Raw genomic sequence first — 18,871 nt, forward strand, 5'->3', positions numbered from 1 at the left:
TTCTTGAACTGTTCCATCCTGGGCACTGTATCAGATGCTTTACATCCTGGCTTAGTTTGGGTTCCCCAGAAAACAGAGCCTGAGATAAGGACTTGGGTGCGAGAAGTTTATTTAGGATGTGACACCAGGGAGCAGGAGGGATGAGGGCTCAGGGAGAGTAAGGAGGAATGGAAGAAAAGCCAATAGGGTACATTATTGATCTGGTTACTGCTATGGGCAGCTGGAGCTCAATCCCATTTTGTACTTTTGAGGATCTTTATAAACCGTGGCTTAGTTATTATATCTCCCAAAGATGGAGACTGGGGCAGTTAGCCACCAGCTCTCTTCCTCCACTGTTTGAGGGTCCCTCAGAGGTATAAACTTTCACATTCTCTGAGATTTGGATGAAGCCCCAAGACAGCAGAGAGATGTAGTGTATGCTTGAGTGTCAGTGTCTGTGGAAACTGTCCATGCAACTGCAGTGGAAATCAGAGGTGGGCCGAAGGCATGTAGCGAGGGATGTGCAAAGCATTTGCTACTCATGCATTATTTCATTTAATCTTTATAGCTGCCCTGTGGAAGAAAACAACTTTTCTTCTTTTCATAAAATCAGAATTAGAATTTGAAGCCATTTTTGTCTGACTTCAAAGTCAGTACACTTTTATTTATTTCCATTACGACTGTTTATAAGCATCTTTCATTTAGTACCTATTTACTGGATACAGACTGTGCTCCATGATGGACCAGAATGTCAATGATGGGCCAGCCAAGTTGACCACAGTCATTCACAAGCCATTCTTGCCCCTGGATGTGGGAAGTGAGGGGACTTGGCAATTGTCACAAACACTTTGTGACCCTTGTGTGCTCCTACGTAGGCCCAGCCTACATTTGCATACTCACGGGGCCCACTCACTTGCTGTGTACCAAGTAGACATAGTAGTACCTACCTTGTGTCATTGTTGTAAGGTTACATGGGATAAAACACTCAACATGCTTTTTGGCACATGGCAGGTGATCACTGTGTTTAGTTGAGACAGAAACTGGGGAAGGGTTGGTGGACAAAACTTGGGAAGCTGGGCAGGGAATAAGTCTGTACCCACAAACTTAGCTTTCTTACCCCTTTCCCTTTTGGAAAAACAGGCCAGATCTTCTGAAAGCGCTACGTGAACTGTTTCTGGAACAAATGTGCTTGAGAGAGCAAGAAGTTTCTGGAAATCACCTTGATGGTAAAACTGAGAAGACACTTAAGCAAATGGCCATTCAACTAAGAGGTGAACTCAGACATTTTGTCCAAACAAACTCATTTTCCAAATCACATGATGAACTGAAGTTGCCTTGGGGATCCCAACTATTAAAGGTGGGTGAAGTGTCCAAGGTGGAGCTGAAAGATGCCTCTGTGCAGACCACAGCCATGGAGGGCAACACTCCCAGATTCAAACATGATGGAGTGAGAGAAGCTTGGGAAGAGAGACCAAAACATGCCGCGTTCAGCACTGAGCATCAGCCAGAGAACTTGCACAGGATGCTAGGGCAGCAGGTCACATCCCTTCCTTTCCCAGGTGGGGCCAAGAAAGTAAGTTTTTCCATTTTTTTATATATGTGTGTACTCTATGTATAAAGACATGTATGTATAAAGATATGTAGGTAAAAAATATACATACATGCATACATATTTTAAACAACAAAACACTTAAAAAAATCACTTCTAATCTGACCACTTTTTTTAAAAATTCAGTTTTATTGAGATATATTCGCATACCATACAGTCGTTCAAAGTGTATATTCACTTGTTCACAGTGCCATTATATAGTTGTGCATTCATCACCACAATTAATTTTTGAAAATTTTCATTACCACACAGAAAAAAATAATAATAATAAAAATTAAAGTAGAAAAGAACACCCAAAATATCCCACCCCCATCCTTCCTTTTTATTCATTTACTTCTTGTTCCCATTTTTCTACTCATGTGTCCATTCACTGGCTAAAGGGAGTGTGAGCCACAAGGTTTTCATGGTCACACAGTGTAAGCTATATAGTTATGTAATTGTCTTCAAGAATCAAGGCTACTGGGTTGCAGTTCAACCGTTTCAGGTACTTCCTTCCAGCTCTATAGAACACATAAGAATAGCCTCCAGAATGTCCTCTTGACTCCGTATGAAATCTCTCAACCACTGAAACTTTATTTTGTTTCATTTCTCTTCCCCCTTTGGTCAAGAAAGCTTTCTCAATCCCATGATGCCAGGTCCAGGTTCATTCCTGGGAGTCATGTCCCATGTTGCCAGGGAGATTTACACCCCTGGTAGTCATGTCCCTTCTACCCATCCCTATCTCATTCATCTATATATCATTACATTTATGTTTTTTCCTGATGAAAATGGAATCATATTTATACGCATGTCTGCAGTTTTTTCTTTCACTTTATGGATGAAGGACATCTTTCTTTGTCATGGCTGCATAAGATTCCCTTGTGGGGATGTGCCAAAATACATTCAATTGTTTACCTATTGATGGGCATTTACTTTTGCAGGTCTCTATAAAATCATGTAGCCTGACTTAAGGGGTAGGGATGAAAACCTAGGTTTTAGTTTGGGCAGACTTTGTGTCTGAGAGGTACTGTCTGAGGGTTTTCTCAACATTCTCTTATCCTTACAAGGCCATTTGGAGATGAGAAAGCCAGAAGCAGAGTGATGTGCCCACGGTCACCCAGTGGTAAAGGGACTGAGCTGGGGCTCTTCCTGTGCCAGACTCCACAACCACACCTTTTCCCTGTTTCAAGCCACCTTCTAGCCCATGGTGGTCCAAAGTGGAAGGGTGCGGCTTTGTCGGGTGAATGTCTGCATGTTGATTTTGATACAGTCAAGGGTGCTGTCTTTAAGCTTCTTCTCAGGTACCATCAGATATTCCAGGTTGTTAAAAGTCAGACTTTCTTGGCAATGTTTGATTGGACCTTTTATTAATATCTTTCTTGGGGGAGGGGTGGGAGTTTAGAATCCTCAAAGCAGAAATATGTGAGTGTTCTGGTAGAAAGGGAAATAGGTCATGTTTCTACCAGAGCCTCAGTGATGGTTGCTGATATTCTTGTTTCTGATGGGTGTTTTTGTCTGAGAAATCATCTGTACACACTGCTTCATAGCATCAGAATGAAATGTTTTCTGACCACAAAATTACTGCCTCTGTGCATACAAAAGAGAGTTAGATGTATCATTAGCAGAATTGCTTTTGATTGTTTTAAATTATGCACCAAAACTGTAATTTCTAGAAAAGGGTTTTCTAAAGATATCAGTAGAGACCAAAAAAGAGAGAGAGAGAGACAGAGAGAGAGAGAGGCACTGCCATTATATTAATGGTACTCAAGATGCAAATTTGTGCAATTTGGCTAGAATAGGACTGCTCTTATCTGCCCCAGCTCCTTCAATTTGCACCTGTATATTAGGAAAACTAGTTGGTTTTTTCCCCTCTGTTTATATGGGGGAATGTTATCCAGTGTTCAGGAAAATAGGATAATTGAATGAACTTAATTTCTCCAGATATGTTGAAGAAATTTTCTTTTTTGTTTAGAGTCATCCTTTTTGCTTATGCCTTCAAAAGAAAGGAAATTACAGGTTTTTTTAAATAGCATTGGTCTATGTGCCAGGCATTGTGATAGATGCTCTGCACATACATCATCTAATTTAATCTTCTCAACAAATGTATGAGTTAGGTGGGTATTAGTTATATTTTACACATTAAGAAATGGAGGTACTGAAAGCTCCATTAAAACTTGTCCAAAGTGACTATGCAGGTAAGTGGAGTAGTTGGGATATAAACTGTCTGACTTGAGAGGCAGACAGGAATATTATAAACCTAGTATTTTCAAGAAGGGAGGGGCCCTTGTATCACCAACATGGTCTCAGTCTTTGCAAACTAGAAAAATATTTAATGATTTTCTTTGTGGTCTTTGGTTGGGGAAAGAATCAGTAATCCTAGGGTTTAAGCCAAAACTCTGTTAACCAGTTAAAAGGAACATTATTGAAGCCCCAGGGTGAGATGAAGAGATGGGATATACTTATGGTTGTTAAGTTTCGGTGGCAAGAGAATGGACTTGATAGGTATAGCTGTGGTTGCCTCCAGCCTGGCTACTTACCTGCTGTGAATTCTTGAGTAAGTTACCTGTTCTTTCTCAGTATCTGGAATGGGATCAGTGTGACCTAGAACATGAACCTGGAATGATGGTTAAATTAGGTGATGTGTGACAAGTGCCCATTATAGCACTTTCTACATGGGAGGTGCTCAGTGTTTGTGAGTTTCTGCCCCCTTCCCCTCCTACTTTAGAAGTTCTGTTATGACATCTTTAATGAAGTGGTAGGTGGTACTCTGTTCAGTGTCCATAAGGTAACATTTTGTGTGGTGTTATTTTAGAACCGGCATTAGGTTGACTGACGGCAGTCTTCCAGCCTGAAATTGGCTTTGGCATTTGTGCACTTGCAGATATCTTTTCTTGTGCCATATGACACACTGATTTACATCCAAGAGTAAAGATTGGTGGAGACTGAAGACCAAGTAAATGACTGTTGTTCTGCAACTGTCTTTGATGGGGCATCTAGGTCCTCCCAAGTAGTCCCCTTCACCACCTCAAATGGTTCTTGTCTTGGAACCTGTTCTCCGTCTTCCCCAGAACTTGAGAGCACAAAGTATCTCAGCTTTTCTTTACTGAGCCCTGGAAACTGAAGCCTAGCTTGAAGTTTGCCTCCATTATTTTATTGTATGACATTAAGCTAGTTATTTAGCATCTTGGTTTCTTCTAGAAAATAGGTTGATAACTTTCATTATGTTGTGAGTTCTAGGTATACAGTGTTTAGCTGAGGATTTTGGGAGAATGTGCTTGAAAGCATTTTAAGCTTGAGAGACATTGGTGGTTGCCTCATTCCCTGGGTCCCACATATTTCCTGTTTTCTTCTCAGATTCCTCTGCTGTTTTTTCTTTTCCATTTCTTTTTAATCTAACTTTATTGAGATACAGTTCATATATAGTAACAATTCACCCACTTAAAGCATACAATTTAGTGTTTTTTAGTATATTCAAAGAGTTGGGCAACCATTAGTACAGTCAATTTCAGAACATTCTTGTCATCCCGAAAAGAAACCTTGTACTCATTAGCAGTCACTTCCCATTCTCACCCCTTTCCCCAGCTCCCGCTTCGCAACCACTAATCTGCTTTCTGTCTGTAGGTTTGCCTATTCTGGATATTTCTTATAAATGGAATCATTCAATCTGTGGTCTATTGCAACTAGCTTCTTTCATTTAGCAAAATATTTTCAGTGTCCATTAATGTCATAGCATGTATCAGTGCTTTGTTTTTTTTTGTTTTTTTTTTTTATCATTTCATTTACATAAATATCTAATTCTATATGGTACAGAATAGATAGTTCAGACCGAGATGCTTTTTCCTTTACATTGCAAATAGACCAGGTTCAGAGATTGCCCTGTTTTCTTTTCTCATGTAAAACTTTGAAGGGGAGAAGTATTAGGCCCTATGTCCCAAATGAACTCACTAGTTAAAGAAGACTACACTTCACTCACTCCTTCTTTTCACTACCAAATATAAAACTTCATCACAGTCTTCGAGAAACCTGCCTAATTTGAGAACATTCTACATTAAAGAATAATAATAATACCTAACATTTATATAAAACTTTGACAGTTACCAGGTGTTTTCACATGCATTATAATTTTTGACTTTAGACTTCAGAGTGTGGATACATATATCTTGATTTTGTAGAGAGGAAATAGAAACTCAGAATACTGATGTGATATATCGAAGATCAGATGTATAAGAAAGGTCATGCCATACTAGTTTTATCACCAAAGTTTAATTTCAAAGTATCAAAGACTTCATTTCAGCAATCTACCACTGTACAGAGAGGGACTTTTAAATACTGCTGTTCTACAAGGGCTTTTTTTTTTTTTTTTTTTTTTAATTCAGTTTTATTGAAATATATTCACAAACCATGCAGTCATCCATGGTATACAATCAACTGTTCACAGTATGATCATATAGTTATGCGTTCATCACCTCAATCTATTTCTGAACATTTTCCTTACATCAGAAAGAATCAGAATAAGAATAAAAAATAAAAGTGAAAAGAGAATACCCAAACCATCCCCCCATCCCACCCTATTTGTCATTTAGTTTTTACTCCCATTTTTCTACTGATTTTTTTTCAATTTTTTAACTTTGTTTATCAAAAAATTAAAAACAAACAGGCAAACAACAACCAAAAAAACCCCACAACATTTCAAACAAAGCAATGGATTAAGGAAAACAAATAACCTAAAATAATTACTTTGCTTCCAATATGTTCCTACCATACCCCAAGAAAATTAATAAACCATGTCCAAACAGAGGAGTAAGAAAAACAAATAATGTAAAATAACTACATTGCTTCCAACATGTTCCTACCATACCCCAAGAAAATTAACAACCCCTAAGAAAACAAAGGAATAAGAGAAAAAAAAAACCTAAAATAACTCTATTGCTTCCATCATGATCTTACTATATCCAAGAAAGTTTACAAACCATAATCATTCCTGAGCATTCCCATAACATTGAGATTACCCTCCATAGTTTATCTGTTCTTATTAGATTATCATTCCCCCTCCACTAATTGGTATCTCTAGGTCCCCTACATTCTACAGTATAAAACATTGTACATTTTTCACAGAATTCACATTAGTGGTAACATACAATATGTCTCTTTTTGTGCCTGGCTTATTTTGCTCAGCATTATGTCTTTTTTTTTTTTTTTTAATCTTCATTTTATTGAGATATATTCATATACCACGCAGTCATACAAAACAAATCGTACTTTCGATTGTTCACAGTACCATTACATAGTTGTACATTCATCACCCAAATCAATCCCTGACACCTTCATTAGCACACACACAAGAATAACAAGAATAATAATTAGAGTGAAAAAGAGTAATTGAAGTACAAAAGAACACTGGGTACCTTTGTCTGTTTGTTTTCTTCCCCTATTTTTCTACTCATCCATCCATAAACTAGACAAAGTGGAGTGTGGTCCTTATAGCTTTCCAAATCCCCTTCTCACCCCTCATAAGCTACATTTTTATACAACTGTCTTCGAGATTCATGGGTTCTGGGTTGTAGTTTGATAGTTTCAGGTATCCACCACCAGCTACCCCAATTCTTTAGAACCTAAAAAGGGTTGTCCAAAGTGTGCGTAAGAGTGCCCACCAGAGTGACCTCTCGGCTCCTTTTGGATTCTCTCTGCCACTGAAGCTTATTTCATTTCCTTTCACATCCCCCTTTTGGTCAAGAAGATGTTCTCCGTCCCACGATGCCAGGTCTACATTCCTCCCCGGGAGTCATATTCCACGTTGCCAGAGAGATTCACTCCCCTGGGTGTCTGATCCCACGTACGGGGGAGGGCAGTGATTTCACCTTTCAGGTTGGCTTAGCTAGAGAGACAGGGCCACATCTGAGCAACAAAGAGGCATTCGGGAGGAGGCTCTTAGGCACAACCATAGGGAGGCCTAGCCTCTCCTTTGCAGCAACCGTCTTCCCAAGGGTAAAACCTGTGGTAGAGGGCTCAACCCATCAAACCACCAGTCCCCTATGTCTGTGGTCATGTTAGCAACCATGGAGGTGGGGTAGGCGAATACCCCTGCATTCTCCACAGGCTCCTCAAGGGGGCACTGCATCTTTTTTTTTTCCCTTGTTTTTCTTTCTTTCTTTCTTTTTTTTTTTTTTAACTTTCCCTTCTTTTTTAAATCAACTGTATGAAAAAAAAAGTTAAAAAGAAAACAAACATACAATAAAAGAACATTTTAAAGAGACCATAACAGGGGAGTAAGAAAAAGACAACTAACCTAAGATAACTGCTTAACTTCCAACATGTTCCTACTTTACCCCAAGAAAGTTACCTAATATAGCAACATTTCTGTGAACTTGCTCCTACTATATCCATCAGAAATTAACAGACCATAGTCATTCCTGGGCATCCCCAGAACGTTAAATAGCTTATCTGTTCTTCTTGGATTATTGTTCCCCCTTCCTTAATTGCTCTCTATTGCTAGTTCCCCAACATTCTACATTATAAGCCATTTGTTTTATATTTTTCAAAGTTCACATTAGTGGTAGCATATAATATTTCTCTTTTTGTGCCTGGCTTATTTCGCTTAGCATTATGTGTTCAAGGTTCATCCATGTTGTGATATGTTTGACGAGATCGTTCCTTCTTACTGCCGCGTAGTATTCCATCGTGTGTATATACCACATTTTATTTATCCACTCATCTGTTGAAGGACATTTGGATTGTTTCCATCTTTTGGCAATTGTGAATAATGCTGCTATGAACATTGGCGTGCAGATATCTGTTCGTGTCACTGCTTTCCGATCTTCCGGGTATATACCGAGAAGTGCAATCGCTGGGTCGAATGGTAACTCTATTTCTAGTTTTCTAAGGAACTGCCAGACTGACTTCCAGAGTGGCTGAACCATTATACAGTTCCACCAACAGTGAATAAGAGTTCCAATTTCTCCACATCCCCTCCAGCATTTGTAGTTTCCTGTTTGTTTAATGGCAGCCATTCTAACCGGTGTTAGATGGTATCTCATTGTGGTCTTAATTTGCATCTCTCTAATAGCTAGTGAAGCTGAACATTTTTTCATGTGTTTCTTGGCCATTTGTATTTCCTCTTCAGAGAACTGTCTTTTCATATCTTTTGCCCATTTTATAATTGGGCCGACTGTGCTATTGTCATTGAGTTGTAGGATTTCTTTATATATGCAAGATATCAGTCTTTTGTCAGATACATGGTTTCCAAAAATTTTTTCCCATTGAGTTGGCTGCCTCTTTACCTTTTTGAGAAATTCCTTTGAGGTGCAGAAACTTCTAAGCTTGAGGAGTTCCCATTTATCTATTTTTTCTTTTGTTGCTTGTGCTTTGGGTGTAAAGTCTAGGAAGTGGCCGCCTAATACAAGGTCTTGAAGATGTTTTCCTACATTATCTTCTAGGAGTTTTATGGTACTTTCTTTTATATTGAGATCTTTGGTCCATTTTGAGTTAATTTTTGTGTAGGGGGTGAGGTAGGGGTCCTCTTTCATTCCTTTGGATATGGATATCCAGCTCTCCCAGCCCCATTTGTTGAAAAGACCATTATGACTCAGTTCAGTGACTTTGGGGGCCTTATCAAAGATCAGTCGGCCATAGATCTGAGGGTCTATCTCCGAGTTCTCAATTCGATTCCATTGATCTATATGTCTATCTTTGTGCCAGTACCATGCTGTTTTGGCAACTGTGGCTTTATAATAAGCTTCAAAGTCAGGGAGTGTAAGTCCTCCCACTTCGTTTTTCTTTTTTAGAGTGTCTTTAGCAATTCGAGGCATCTTCCCTTTCCAAATAAATTTGATAACTAGCTTTTCCAAGTCTGCAAAGTAGGTTGTTGGAATTTTGATTGGGATTGCATTGAATCTGTAGATGAGTTTGGGTAGAATTGACATCTTAATGACATTTAGCCTTCCTATCCATGAACATGGAATATTTTTCCATCTTTTAAGGTCCCCTTCTATTTCTTTTAGTAGAGTTATGTAGTTTTCTTTGTATAGGTCTTTTACATCTTTGGTTAAGTTTATTCCTAGGTACTTGATTTTTTTAGTTGCTATTGAAAATGGTATCTTTTTCTTGAGTGTCTCTTCGGTTTGTTCATTTCTAGCATATAGAAACATTACTGACTTATGTGCATTAACCTTGTATCCCGCTACTTTGCTAAATTTGTTTATTAGCTCTAGTAGCTGTATCGTCGATTTCTCAGGGTTTTCTAGATATAAGATCATATCATCTGCAAACAATGACAGTTTTACTTCTTCTTTTCCAATTTGGATGCCTTTTATTTCTTTGTCTTGCCGGATTGCCCTGGCTAGCACTTCCAGCACAATGTTGAATAACAGTGGTGACAGCGGGCATCCTTGTCTTGTTCCTGATCTTAGAGGGAAGGCTTTCAGTCTCTCACCATTGAGTACTATGCTGGCTGTGGGTTTTTCATATATGCTCTTTATCATGTTGAGGAAGTTTCCTTCAATTCCTACCTTTTGAAGTGTTTTTATCAAAAAGGGATGTTGGATTTTGTCAAATGCTTTTTCAGCATCTATTGAGATGATCAATTGATTTTTCCCTTTTGACTTGTTAATGTGTTGTAATACATTGATTGATTTTCTTATGTTGAACCATCCTTGCATGCCTGGAATGAACCCCACTTGGTCATGGTGTATGATTTTTTAATGTGTCTTTGGATTCGATTTGCAAGTATTTTGTTGAGGATTTTTGCATCTATATTCATTAGGGAGATTGGCCGGTAGTTTTCCTTTTTTGTAACATCTTTGCCTGGTTTTGGTATTAGATTGATGTTAGCTTCATAAAATGAGTTAGGTAGTGTTCCATTTTCTTCAATGTTTTGAGAGTTTGAGTAAGATTGGTGTCAGTTCTTTCTGGAAAGTTTGGTAGAATTCCCCTGTGAAGCCATCTGGCCCTGGGCATTTATTTGTGGGAAGATTTTTGATGACTGATTGGATCTCTTTGCTTGTGATGGGTTGGTTGAGGTCTTCTATTTCTTCTCTGGTCAGTCTAGGTTGTTCATATGTTTCCAGGAAATTGTCCATTTCCTCTACATTATCCAGTTTGTTGCCATACAGTTGTTCATAGTATCCTCTTATAATTTTTTTAATTTCTTCAGGATCTGCAGTTATGTCACCTTTTTCATTCATTATTTTGTTTATATGTGTCTTCTCTCTTTTTGATTTTGTCAGTCTAGCTAGGGGCTTGTCAATCTTGTTGATTTTCTCAAAGAACCAACTTTTGGTGATATTTATCCTCTATTGTTTTTTTGTTCTCTATGTCATTTATTTCTGCTTTAATCCTTGTTATTTCTTTTCTTGTACTTGGTTTAGGATTGGTTTGCTGTTCATTTTCTAGCTTCTTCAGTTGATCCATTAGTTCTTTGATTTTGGCTCTTTCTTCCTTTTTAATATATGCGTTTAGTGCTATAAATTTCCCCCTTAGCACTGCTTTTGCTGCATCCCATAGGTTTTGGTATGTTGTGTTCTCATTTTCATTCGTCTCTATATATTTAGCAATTTCTCTTGCTATTTCTTCTTTAACCCATTGATTGTTTAGGAGTGTGTTGTTTAACCTCCAGGTATTTGTGAATTTTCTAAGTCTCTGATGGTTACTGACTTCTAATTGTATTCCATTGTGGTCAGAGAATGTGCTTTGAATAATTTCAATCTTTTTAAATTTATTGAGGCTTGTTTTATGTCCGAGCATATGATCTATTCTGGAGAAAGTTCCATGAGCACTAGAAAAGTATGTGTATCCTGGTGATTTGGGATGTAATGTCCTGTATATGTCTGTTAAATCTAATTCATTTATCAGATTGTTTAGGTTTTCAATTTCTTTATTGGTCTTCTGTCTGGTTGATCTATCTATAGGAGAGAGTGATGTGTTGAAGTCTCCCACAATTATTGTGGAAACATCAATTGCTTCCTTTAGTTTTGCCAGTGTTTCTCTCATGTATTTTGTGGCACCTTGGTTGGGTGCATAGACATTTACGATTGTTATTTCTTCTTGCTGAATTGCCCCTTTTATTAGTATGTAGTGGCCTTCTTTGTCTCTCAAAACATCCCTGCATTTGAAGTCTATTTTATCTGAGATTAATATTGCTACACCTGCTTTCTTTTGGCTGTAGCTTGCATGAAATATTTTTTTCCATCCTTTCACTTTCAGTTTCTTTGTGTCCCTGTGTCTAAGATGAGTCTCTTGTATGCAACATATTGATGGTTCATTTTTTTTGATCCATTCTGCGAATCTATATCTTTTAATTGGGGAGTTTAATCCATTTACATTCAACGTTATAACCGTGAAGGCATTTCTTGAATCAGCCATCTTATCCTTTGGTTTATGTTTGTCATATTTTTCCCCTCTGTCTATTAATATCCTTTATTGTACCCATACCGAATCTCTTTAGTACTGAACCTTTCTCCAAGTGTCTCTGTCCTTTCTTTGTTTCTCTGTCTCTAGGGCTCCCTTGAGTATCTCCAGTAGGGCAGGTCTCTTGTTAGCAAATTCTCTCAGCATTTGTTTGTCTGTGAAAAATTTAAGCTCTCCCTCGAATTTGAAGGAGAGCTTTGCTGGATAAAGTATTCTTGGCTGGAAATTTTTCTCACTCAGAATTTTTTTTTTTTTTTTTTTTTTTTTTTTTTTTTTTTAATCATCATTTTATTGAGATATATTCACATACCACGCAGTCATACAAAACAAATTGTACTTTCGATTGTTTACAGTACCATTACATAGTTGTACATTCATCACCTAAATCAATCCCTGACACCTTCATTAGCACACACACAAAAATAAGAAGAATAATAATTAGAGTGAAAAAGAGCAATTGAAGTAAAAAAGAACACTGGGTACCTTTGTCTGTTTGTTTGCTTCCCCTACTTTTCTACACATCCATCCATAAACTAGACAAAGTGGAGTTTGGTCCTTATGGCATTCCCAATCCCACTGTCACCCCTCATAAGCTACATTTTTATACAACTGTCTTCGAGATTCATGGGTTCTGGGTTGTAGTTTAATAGTTTCAGGTATCCACCACCAGCTACCCCAATTCTTTAGAACCTAAAAAAGGTTGTCTAAAGTGTGCGTAAGAGTGCCCACCAGAGTGATCTCTCGGCTCGTTTTGGAATCTCTCTGCCACTGAAGCTTATTTCATTTCCTTTCATATCCCCCTTTTGGTCAAGAAGATGTTCTCCGTCCCACGATGCCGGGTCTACATTCCTCCCCGGGAGTCATATTCCACGTTGCCAGGGAGATTCACTTCCCTGGGTGTCTGATCCCACGTAGGGGGGAGGGCAGTGATTTCACCTTTCAAGTTGGCTTAGCCAGAGAGAGAGGGCCACATCTGAGCAACAAGGAGGCATTCAGGAGGAGACTCTTAGGCACAAATACAGGGAGGCCTAGCCTCTCCTTTGCAGCAACCGTCTTCCCAACGGTAAAACTTATGGTAGAGGGCTCAACCCATCAAACCACCAGTCCCCTATGTCTGTCTCACTCAGAATTTTAAATATATCGTGCCACTGCCTTCTTGCCTCCATGGTGGCTGCTGAGTAGTCACTACTTAGTCTTATGCTGTTTCCTTTGTATGTGGTGAATTGCTTTTCTCTTGCTGCTTTCAGAACTTGCTCCTTCTCTTCTGTGTTTGATAGTGTGATCAGTATATGTCTCGGAGTGGGTTTATTTGGATTTATTCTATTTGGAGTTCGCTGAGCATTTATGATTTGTGTATTTATGTTGTTTAGAATATTTGGGAAGTTTTCCCCAACAATTTCTTTGAATACTCTTCCTAGACCTTTACCCTTTTCTTCCCCTTCTGGGACACCAATGAGTCTTATATTTGGACGTTTCATATTATCTATCATATCCCTGAGGTCCATTTAGATTTTTTCAATTTTTTTCCCCATTCTTTCTTTTATGCTTTCATTTTCCATTCTGTCATCTTCGAGGTCACTGATTCGTTGTTCAACTTCCTCTAGTCTTGTACTATGAGTGTCCAGAATCTTTTTAATTTGGTCAACAGTTTCTTTAATTTCCATAAGATCATCCATTTTTTTATTTAGTCTTGCAATGTCTTCTTTATGCTCTTCTAGGGTCTTCTTGATTTCCTTTATCTCCCGTACTATGGTCTCATTGTTCATCTTTAGTTCTTTGAGTAGCTGTTCTAGGTGCTGTGTCTCTTCTGGTATTTTGATTTGGATGCTTGGGCTTGGGTTATCCATATCGTCTGGTTTTTTCATATGCTTTATAATTTTCTGTTGTTTTTGGCCTCTTGGCATTTGCTGAACTTGATAGGGTTCTTTTAGGATTTGTAGACCAGTTGAAGTCCTTATCTCTAATTTCTCAGATCTACAGCTTCGTGGAGTACACTTTCTCTAACTAACCAGCAGGTGGCGTCCACGAACCACCTGTTCTCCACAAGCCAGTTCTCCCCTGCTTAGCCTTTTTGGTGAGTGGGGGAGTGAGTCTTGTGGGGTCCAATTGGTGTACCAAGCTTGCGTGTGTAGTTGGTGTTGCCTGCCCTGTATATGGGGCGTGTTTCTGGGCAGTCAGGGAGGGGGGGGTGGCTCTAACAATCAAATCTCCCTGGTGATCCTAGAGTTTTAAAGCTGCTGCAATAGTCTAATCCTTCAGTTCAGTCCTGCCACAGTTTGTCTCTGCCACTGACCCACAAGTCCTTGGTATTGGCGTATGGCTCCTGAGACTTGCAAGTGGGCCCCTCTTCCAGGCCGTGCACCCCGGGTCCTCTGTTGAGGGATGGCTGTGCTATGTCACAGGTGAGTGCAGTCCCCCAAGGGCAGTTCTGGGCTGCTGGGCTGTGTAGGGAGGCTCCCAGTCTGCTGAAATGATGGCTGAATGGGGCTTTGTTAATTCACACTGCTCTACCTTCCCAACTCTGGGACATTCAGCTGAGGTTGCAGGGAAGGCTAATGTCCACACCCAGTTTTGTGGTGTGTGCCTGTTATTTGAAGCACTTCCGTCACACTGGGTTGTCTGGGGCAGTTCTGGGCTATGGGGCTGGCGATGGGCAGGAGTGTTTCCTGTCCACCAGGATGATGGCTGTGAGCGGACACCCCCCTTTTCTTGGGAAGTTGTGGTGTTTAGTGAATTTTCTCAGCCACTGGATTATTGCGTTTTGTCTCAGAGCTCTCCTAGTTCTGCTCTTGACTTGACCTGCCCAAATAGCAAGTCTTTGAAGCTTTCTGTATTGGGCTTCTTAGAGTAATTGTTTTAGAAAAAGAAAAAAGGATTAAAAAAAAAAGAAAAAAAAAAAAAAACGGGCCCTCCTCAGAGATCTAATGGGTTATTGAAATGCTAAGAGACAAAGCAACCAGGGCCATTAAGGAAAGGTCCACAGGGCAGAGAGATCAGCTTTTCTTCGGGATTTGCATATGTGCCTCAGGGTCCTTCCCCTTTCTGTGTTCACCAGAACTCCAAAAATCCTCCGCTTTTGTTTTGGAGTTTTTCGTGTTGTTTTTTTTCTATGCCTGTCTCCTCTCTGCTGGGCTGGCTGCTCTCAGATTCTCTGGTGTCTGGTCTCAGTCTGTCTATGGTTGGAGTTTGAATCAGTAGAATGAGTTTCCGATAAGGGCAGCCACTGCAGTTCTCCCTTCTCCTTCCCGGAGGTGACAGCCCCTCCTCCCCTGGGACTGAGCCTGGCAGGGCGGGGCGTGGGTCCCCTGGCCGCAAAAACTTACAGATTTCGCTGATCTCAGCAGTTCCACGTTTTCATGAGTGTTGTATGAAGTATGCCCAAAGTCAGATTGCTCTGTGGTGTCCAGTCCACGCAGTTCCTGGCTTTCTACCTACTTTCCTGGAGGAGTAACTAAAACATACAGCTCACCAGTCTGCCATCTTGCCCCGCCTCCAGTGCTTTGTTTTTTTTATTGCTGAATAATATTCCATTGTATGGATATACCACATTTTATTTAAACATTCATTAGTTGATGAACATTTGGCCTGTTTCCACTTTTTGGATATTATGAATAATGTTGCTGTGAACAATCATGTACAAGTTTTTGTGTAGACATTCATTTTCATTTCTCTTGGGTAGGAGTGGGATTGCTGGGTCATATGGTAAATATGTTAAACTATTTAAGGAATGGCCAGACTGTTTTCCAAACTGGCTGCACCTTTTTACATTTCTACCCAGAAATATAGGAAGGCGCCAATTTCTCCACATCCTGGCCAACACTGTTGTTATCTGTCGTTTTGATTCCAGCCATCCTAGTGGGTATGAAGTAGTATTTTTTGTGGTTTGATTTGCATTTCCATGATGGCTAATGATGTTGAGCATCTTTTCATGTGCTTTTTGCCAATTGGCATTTCTTCTTTAGAAAAATGTCGATTCAGGTCCTTTGCCCATTTTTTAATTGGGTTATTTGTGTTTGCATTATAGAGTTGTAATAGTTCTTTATATGTCTAAATTCAAGTCCCTCTCCTCAGCGTCTGAATGTGTTTACAGTTTCCCACTTGAAAGGAACCTCCGTTTGGCCTCTTAAGTTATTTTTTGTATATTTGTTCCACAATAGTTGTTGCATACCTACTATGACATAGTCCTTGTGCTGGAAGCTGTGTAGCATGACCAAGAAATATAAACTCCCTGAACTCTGGAACTTAAAATCTGGTGCCAAAGATAGCTAATGAACAAGTGATTGTATTGGCATTTTAATTATAATGGTACTTATATTCCCTGAGGAGAATTATAGACGAAGTGAGTGTTTATAATAGGGGGACTTGTCCTGGTCTTGGAAATCAAAGACCATTCTCCTGAGGAAGGTACATGTGAGCTGAGTCCTAATGAAGGATTTGGAGTTAGTAGGGGAAGTGAGGGTAGGCAAGAAAGAGTATTTTCGGTAGAGGAGACAGTATATGACAAGGCCCTGAGGTGAGTGGCCTTTTGAAGAACTGGTAGGAGTTTATTGTGGCTAGAAGGTAGGGCAAAGTGGGAGAGGAGCAGTAACTCAGGCTGTGGGCCGTGTAGGTCTTTGTAGGCTGTGGTAAGGACTTTGAGCTTTGTTGAAAGAGAGCTGAAAAGCAATTAAAATAGTTTTAAAGTGGAAGAGAGGAATGGTGGATTTGCCCTTTTTGCTGTAGTATGGAAAGTAGATTAGAAGGGCAAGAGTGAATGTTGGGGGACTACTCAGAAGGTTGTTGCATTGGTCCAGGTGAGAGCTAACAGCAGCTTGGAGACGCATGGTGGTAATAGAGTTGAAAGAATTGCAAGACACAGTGGAAGTTATAATAAGGGAACCTGGTAAATGATGAAAATGGGTGGTAAGAATAAAGGGAAGTTTCGGAAATGACTCCCAGTTTTCTGGGTTGTGTGGCAGGTGGCTGATGGTATGATTCATCAAGATGGGGAATGTTGAGTGTGTAGCTTTGAGGGTAGGGATATGGGGGTGATAGAGCTGAAGAGTTGAGTTTTCACTTGACTTTGAAATCAACTTTGTGCCGTGATCCATAACAAATTAAGATGTCTAGGATGGGCACATCAAGCACTCTGAGCCTAGGAAGTACCCGTTGGGTTTAATGATCCAATAGCCACTGAAGACTTTAGTAAGTGGTAGTTCTGTGGACTAGCAGAGGTTGGAGGAGATTTGCTTAGGTTGAGGAATGGTGGAAACATGAGGAAATAGATGAGGAGCAAGAAAATGTTTCCCAAAAGATTGTGTTAGAGAAAGGATTAACATATATTAAGCACCTGGAATGGCCAGAGAGTCAGTGGGCGAGGGCCAAAAGGATGTTGAGAAGAAGCAGCTTATCATTGTCAATCTGTAGAGGATCTGCCAAGATACAAACTCTATAGGCTGGGGGATAAACATAGATGCCATTATAGGAACTCAGAAGTTGGGACAGCCAGTTGCTCCCCGTTTTATAAGGTTGACATAAGAAGGTTCACTGTGCAACCAAAGGAAGTGTATTCATTGTTGTATATATGTGTGTTTTCAGGATGCTAAGAAATCCCGCTTGCCGATCCTAATTAAACCATCCCGGTCATTAGGAAGTGTGTATCGACTCCCTGCCACCCAGGAAGAGGTGGCCCAACTGCAGGGCCATATCAGGGAGCTTCAGGGGGAGCTGAAGGAGTTTAAAGCTCGCAACAAACAACTTCACCAAAAGTTAATCCTGACTGAAGCAATGCTGGAGGTGAGGCCTACACTGGACAAAACATTACTGAATGGTAAGCAAAGGAAAATGTATCCTTCGTGAGCTGATAGAACTGCTTGAAATGTTAACCTTGTTTAGAATTTCATGAACTTCAGTGATTAATCTGGACTCTCGACAGATGAACATGGGGAATACAATAAGGAAAACGAATCTGTTATTTTCATTTTGTTCCAGAGTCTGGATAAAGGGAACTTGTCGGTGCTCACACATCTTGAGGGGTCACTGCTTCCATGATTTGGGATGGCCTGCGGGTGGGTGCCCCAGTTGTGGGAGGACTTCAGTCTGTTTTTTTTTAACTCTCGTTTGGTCTGTTAGCCTCAGGCACATGGCAACAGGGGTATATAAGTGGAGTCCTCTTTGCAGGGTTTTCTGGAATGTCCGGACCACACTTGTTCAGGTTCCTTGGAGCTAATTAAAAACCCTGTTGACTTTATGTTCTTTTCCAAGAATGACTCCTTCCTACCTGCTTTGAATCTGCTGGCTTTACCTCTGGGTTAAAATGAATCTAGTCAGAATACATAGACTGGAAAGAGAGCTTCAGGTAGTATTCTCTTATCTAGGACAGTGGTTCTTAGAGATTTTTGGACCTCCAACCTTTTGAGAATCTGAAGAAAGCTGAGAGCCCTCACAGAATAAGGCAGGTATGCACATATCTAGTATTTCACATTATTTTCAGAGGGTTATGAACCCATAAAGTATATGTTGACTAAAGATTTTGAATTCCTGCTATAAGCAAATTACAACACTCAGTAATAAGAACAATAGTAATCTTTTTTCTATTCAGAAACTGATTATTAAATAACTCCTATGTGCCCAGCATTAGTCTAGGCTCTGGGGAGATAGGAGTGAACAAATCAGAGTCTGTGTCTAGTTTATATTGTTGTGGCAGGAGAATACAATCAGCTATAAGCAAATATGTAGTATTATAGATGATGATGGGTGCTGTGAAGAAAAAGCAGGGTTTAGTGCATGACAGTGTGGAATGGGAGTAGGTTTGCTAATGTGTGTGTGGAGTGTCGGAGCGTTTCCTACAAGGTATCATTTGAGCGGATGCTGGGGGAGCTGAGTGAACTAGTCATCTTGGGAAGTGTGTTCTTGGCAGAAGGA

General features: G+C 39.8%; 1 protein-coding gene across 10 annotated transcripts in view; it reads left to right on the forward strand.

The window, feature by feature from the left end:
- CDK5RAP2 (CDK5 regulatory subunit associated protein 2) overlaps window positions 1-18,871 on the forward strand; it is a 218,220-nt gene that overhangs the window by 146,101 nt on the left and 53,248 nt on the right. For all 10 annotated transcript variants that reach the window (XM_037850920.1, XM_037850926.1, XM_037850923.1 and 7 more), the window contains 2 exons: window positions 1,120-1,552; window positions 17,546-17,777. In XM_037850920.1, coding sequence (XP_037706848.1) covers window positions 1,120-1,552; window positions 17,546-17,777 — 665 coding nt within the window. The remainder of the gene's footprint in view (window positions 1-1,119; window positions 1,553-17,545; window positions 17,778-18,871) is intronic.

The sequence above is a fragment of the Choloepus didactylus genome, chromosome 10 (genome assembly GCF_015220235.1).
Source record: "Choloepus didactylus isolate mChoDid1 chromosome 10, mChoDid1.pri, whole genome shotgun sequence".
Classification (NCBI taxonomy): domain Eukaryota; kingdom Metazoa; phylum Chordata; class Mammalia; order Pilosa; family Megalonychidae; genus Choloepus; species Choloepus didactylus.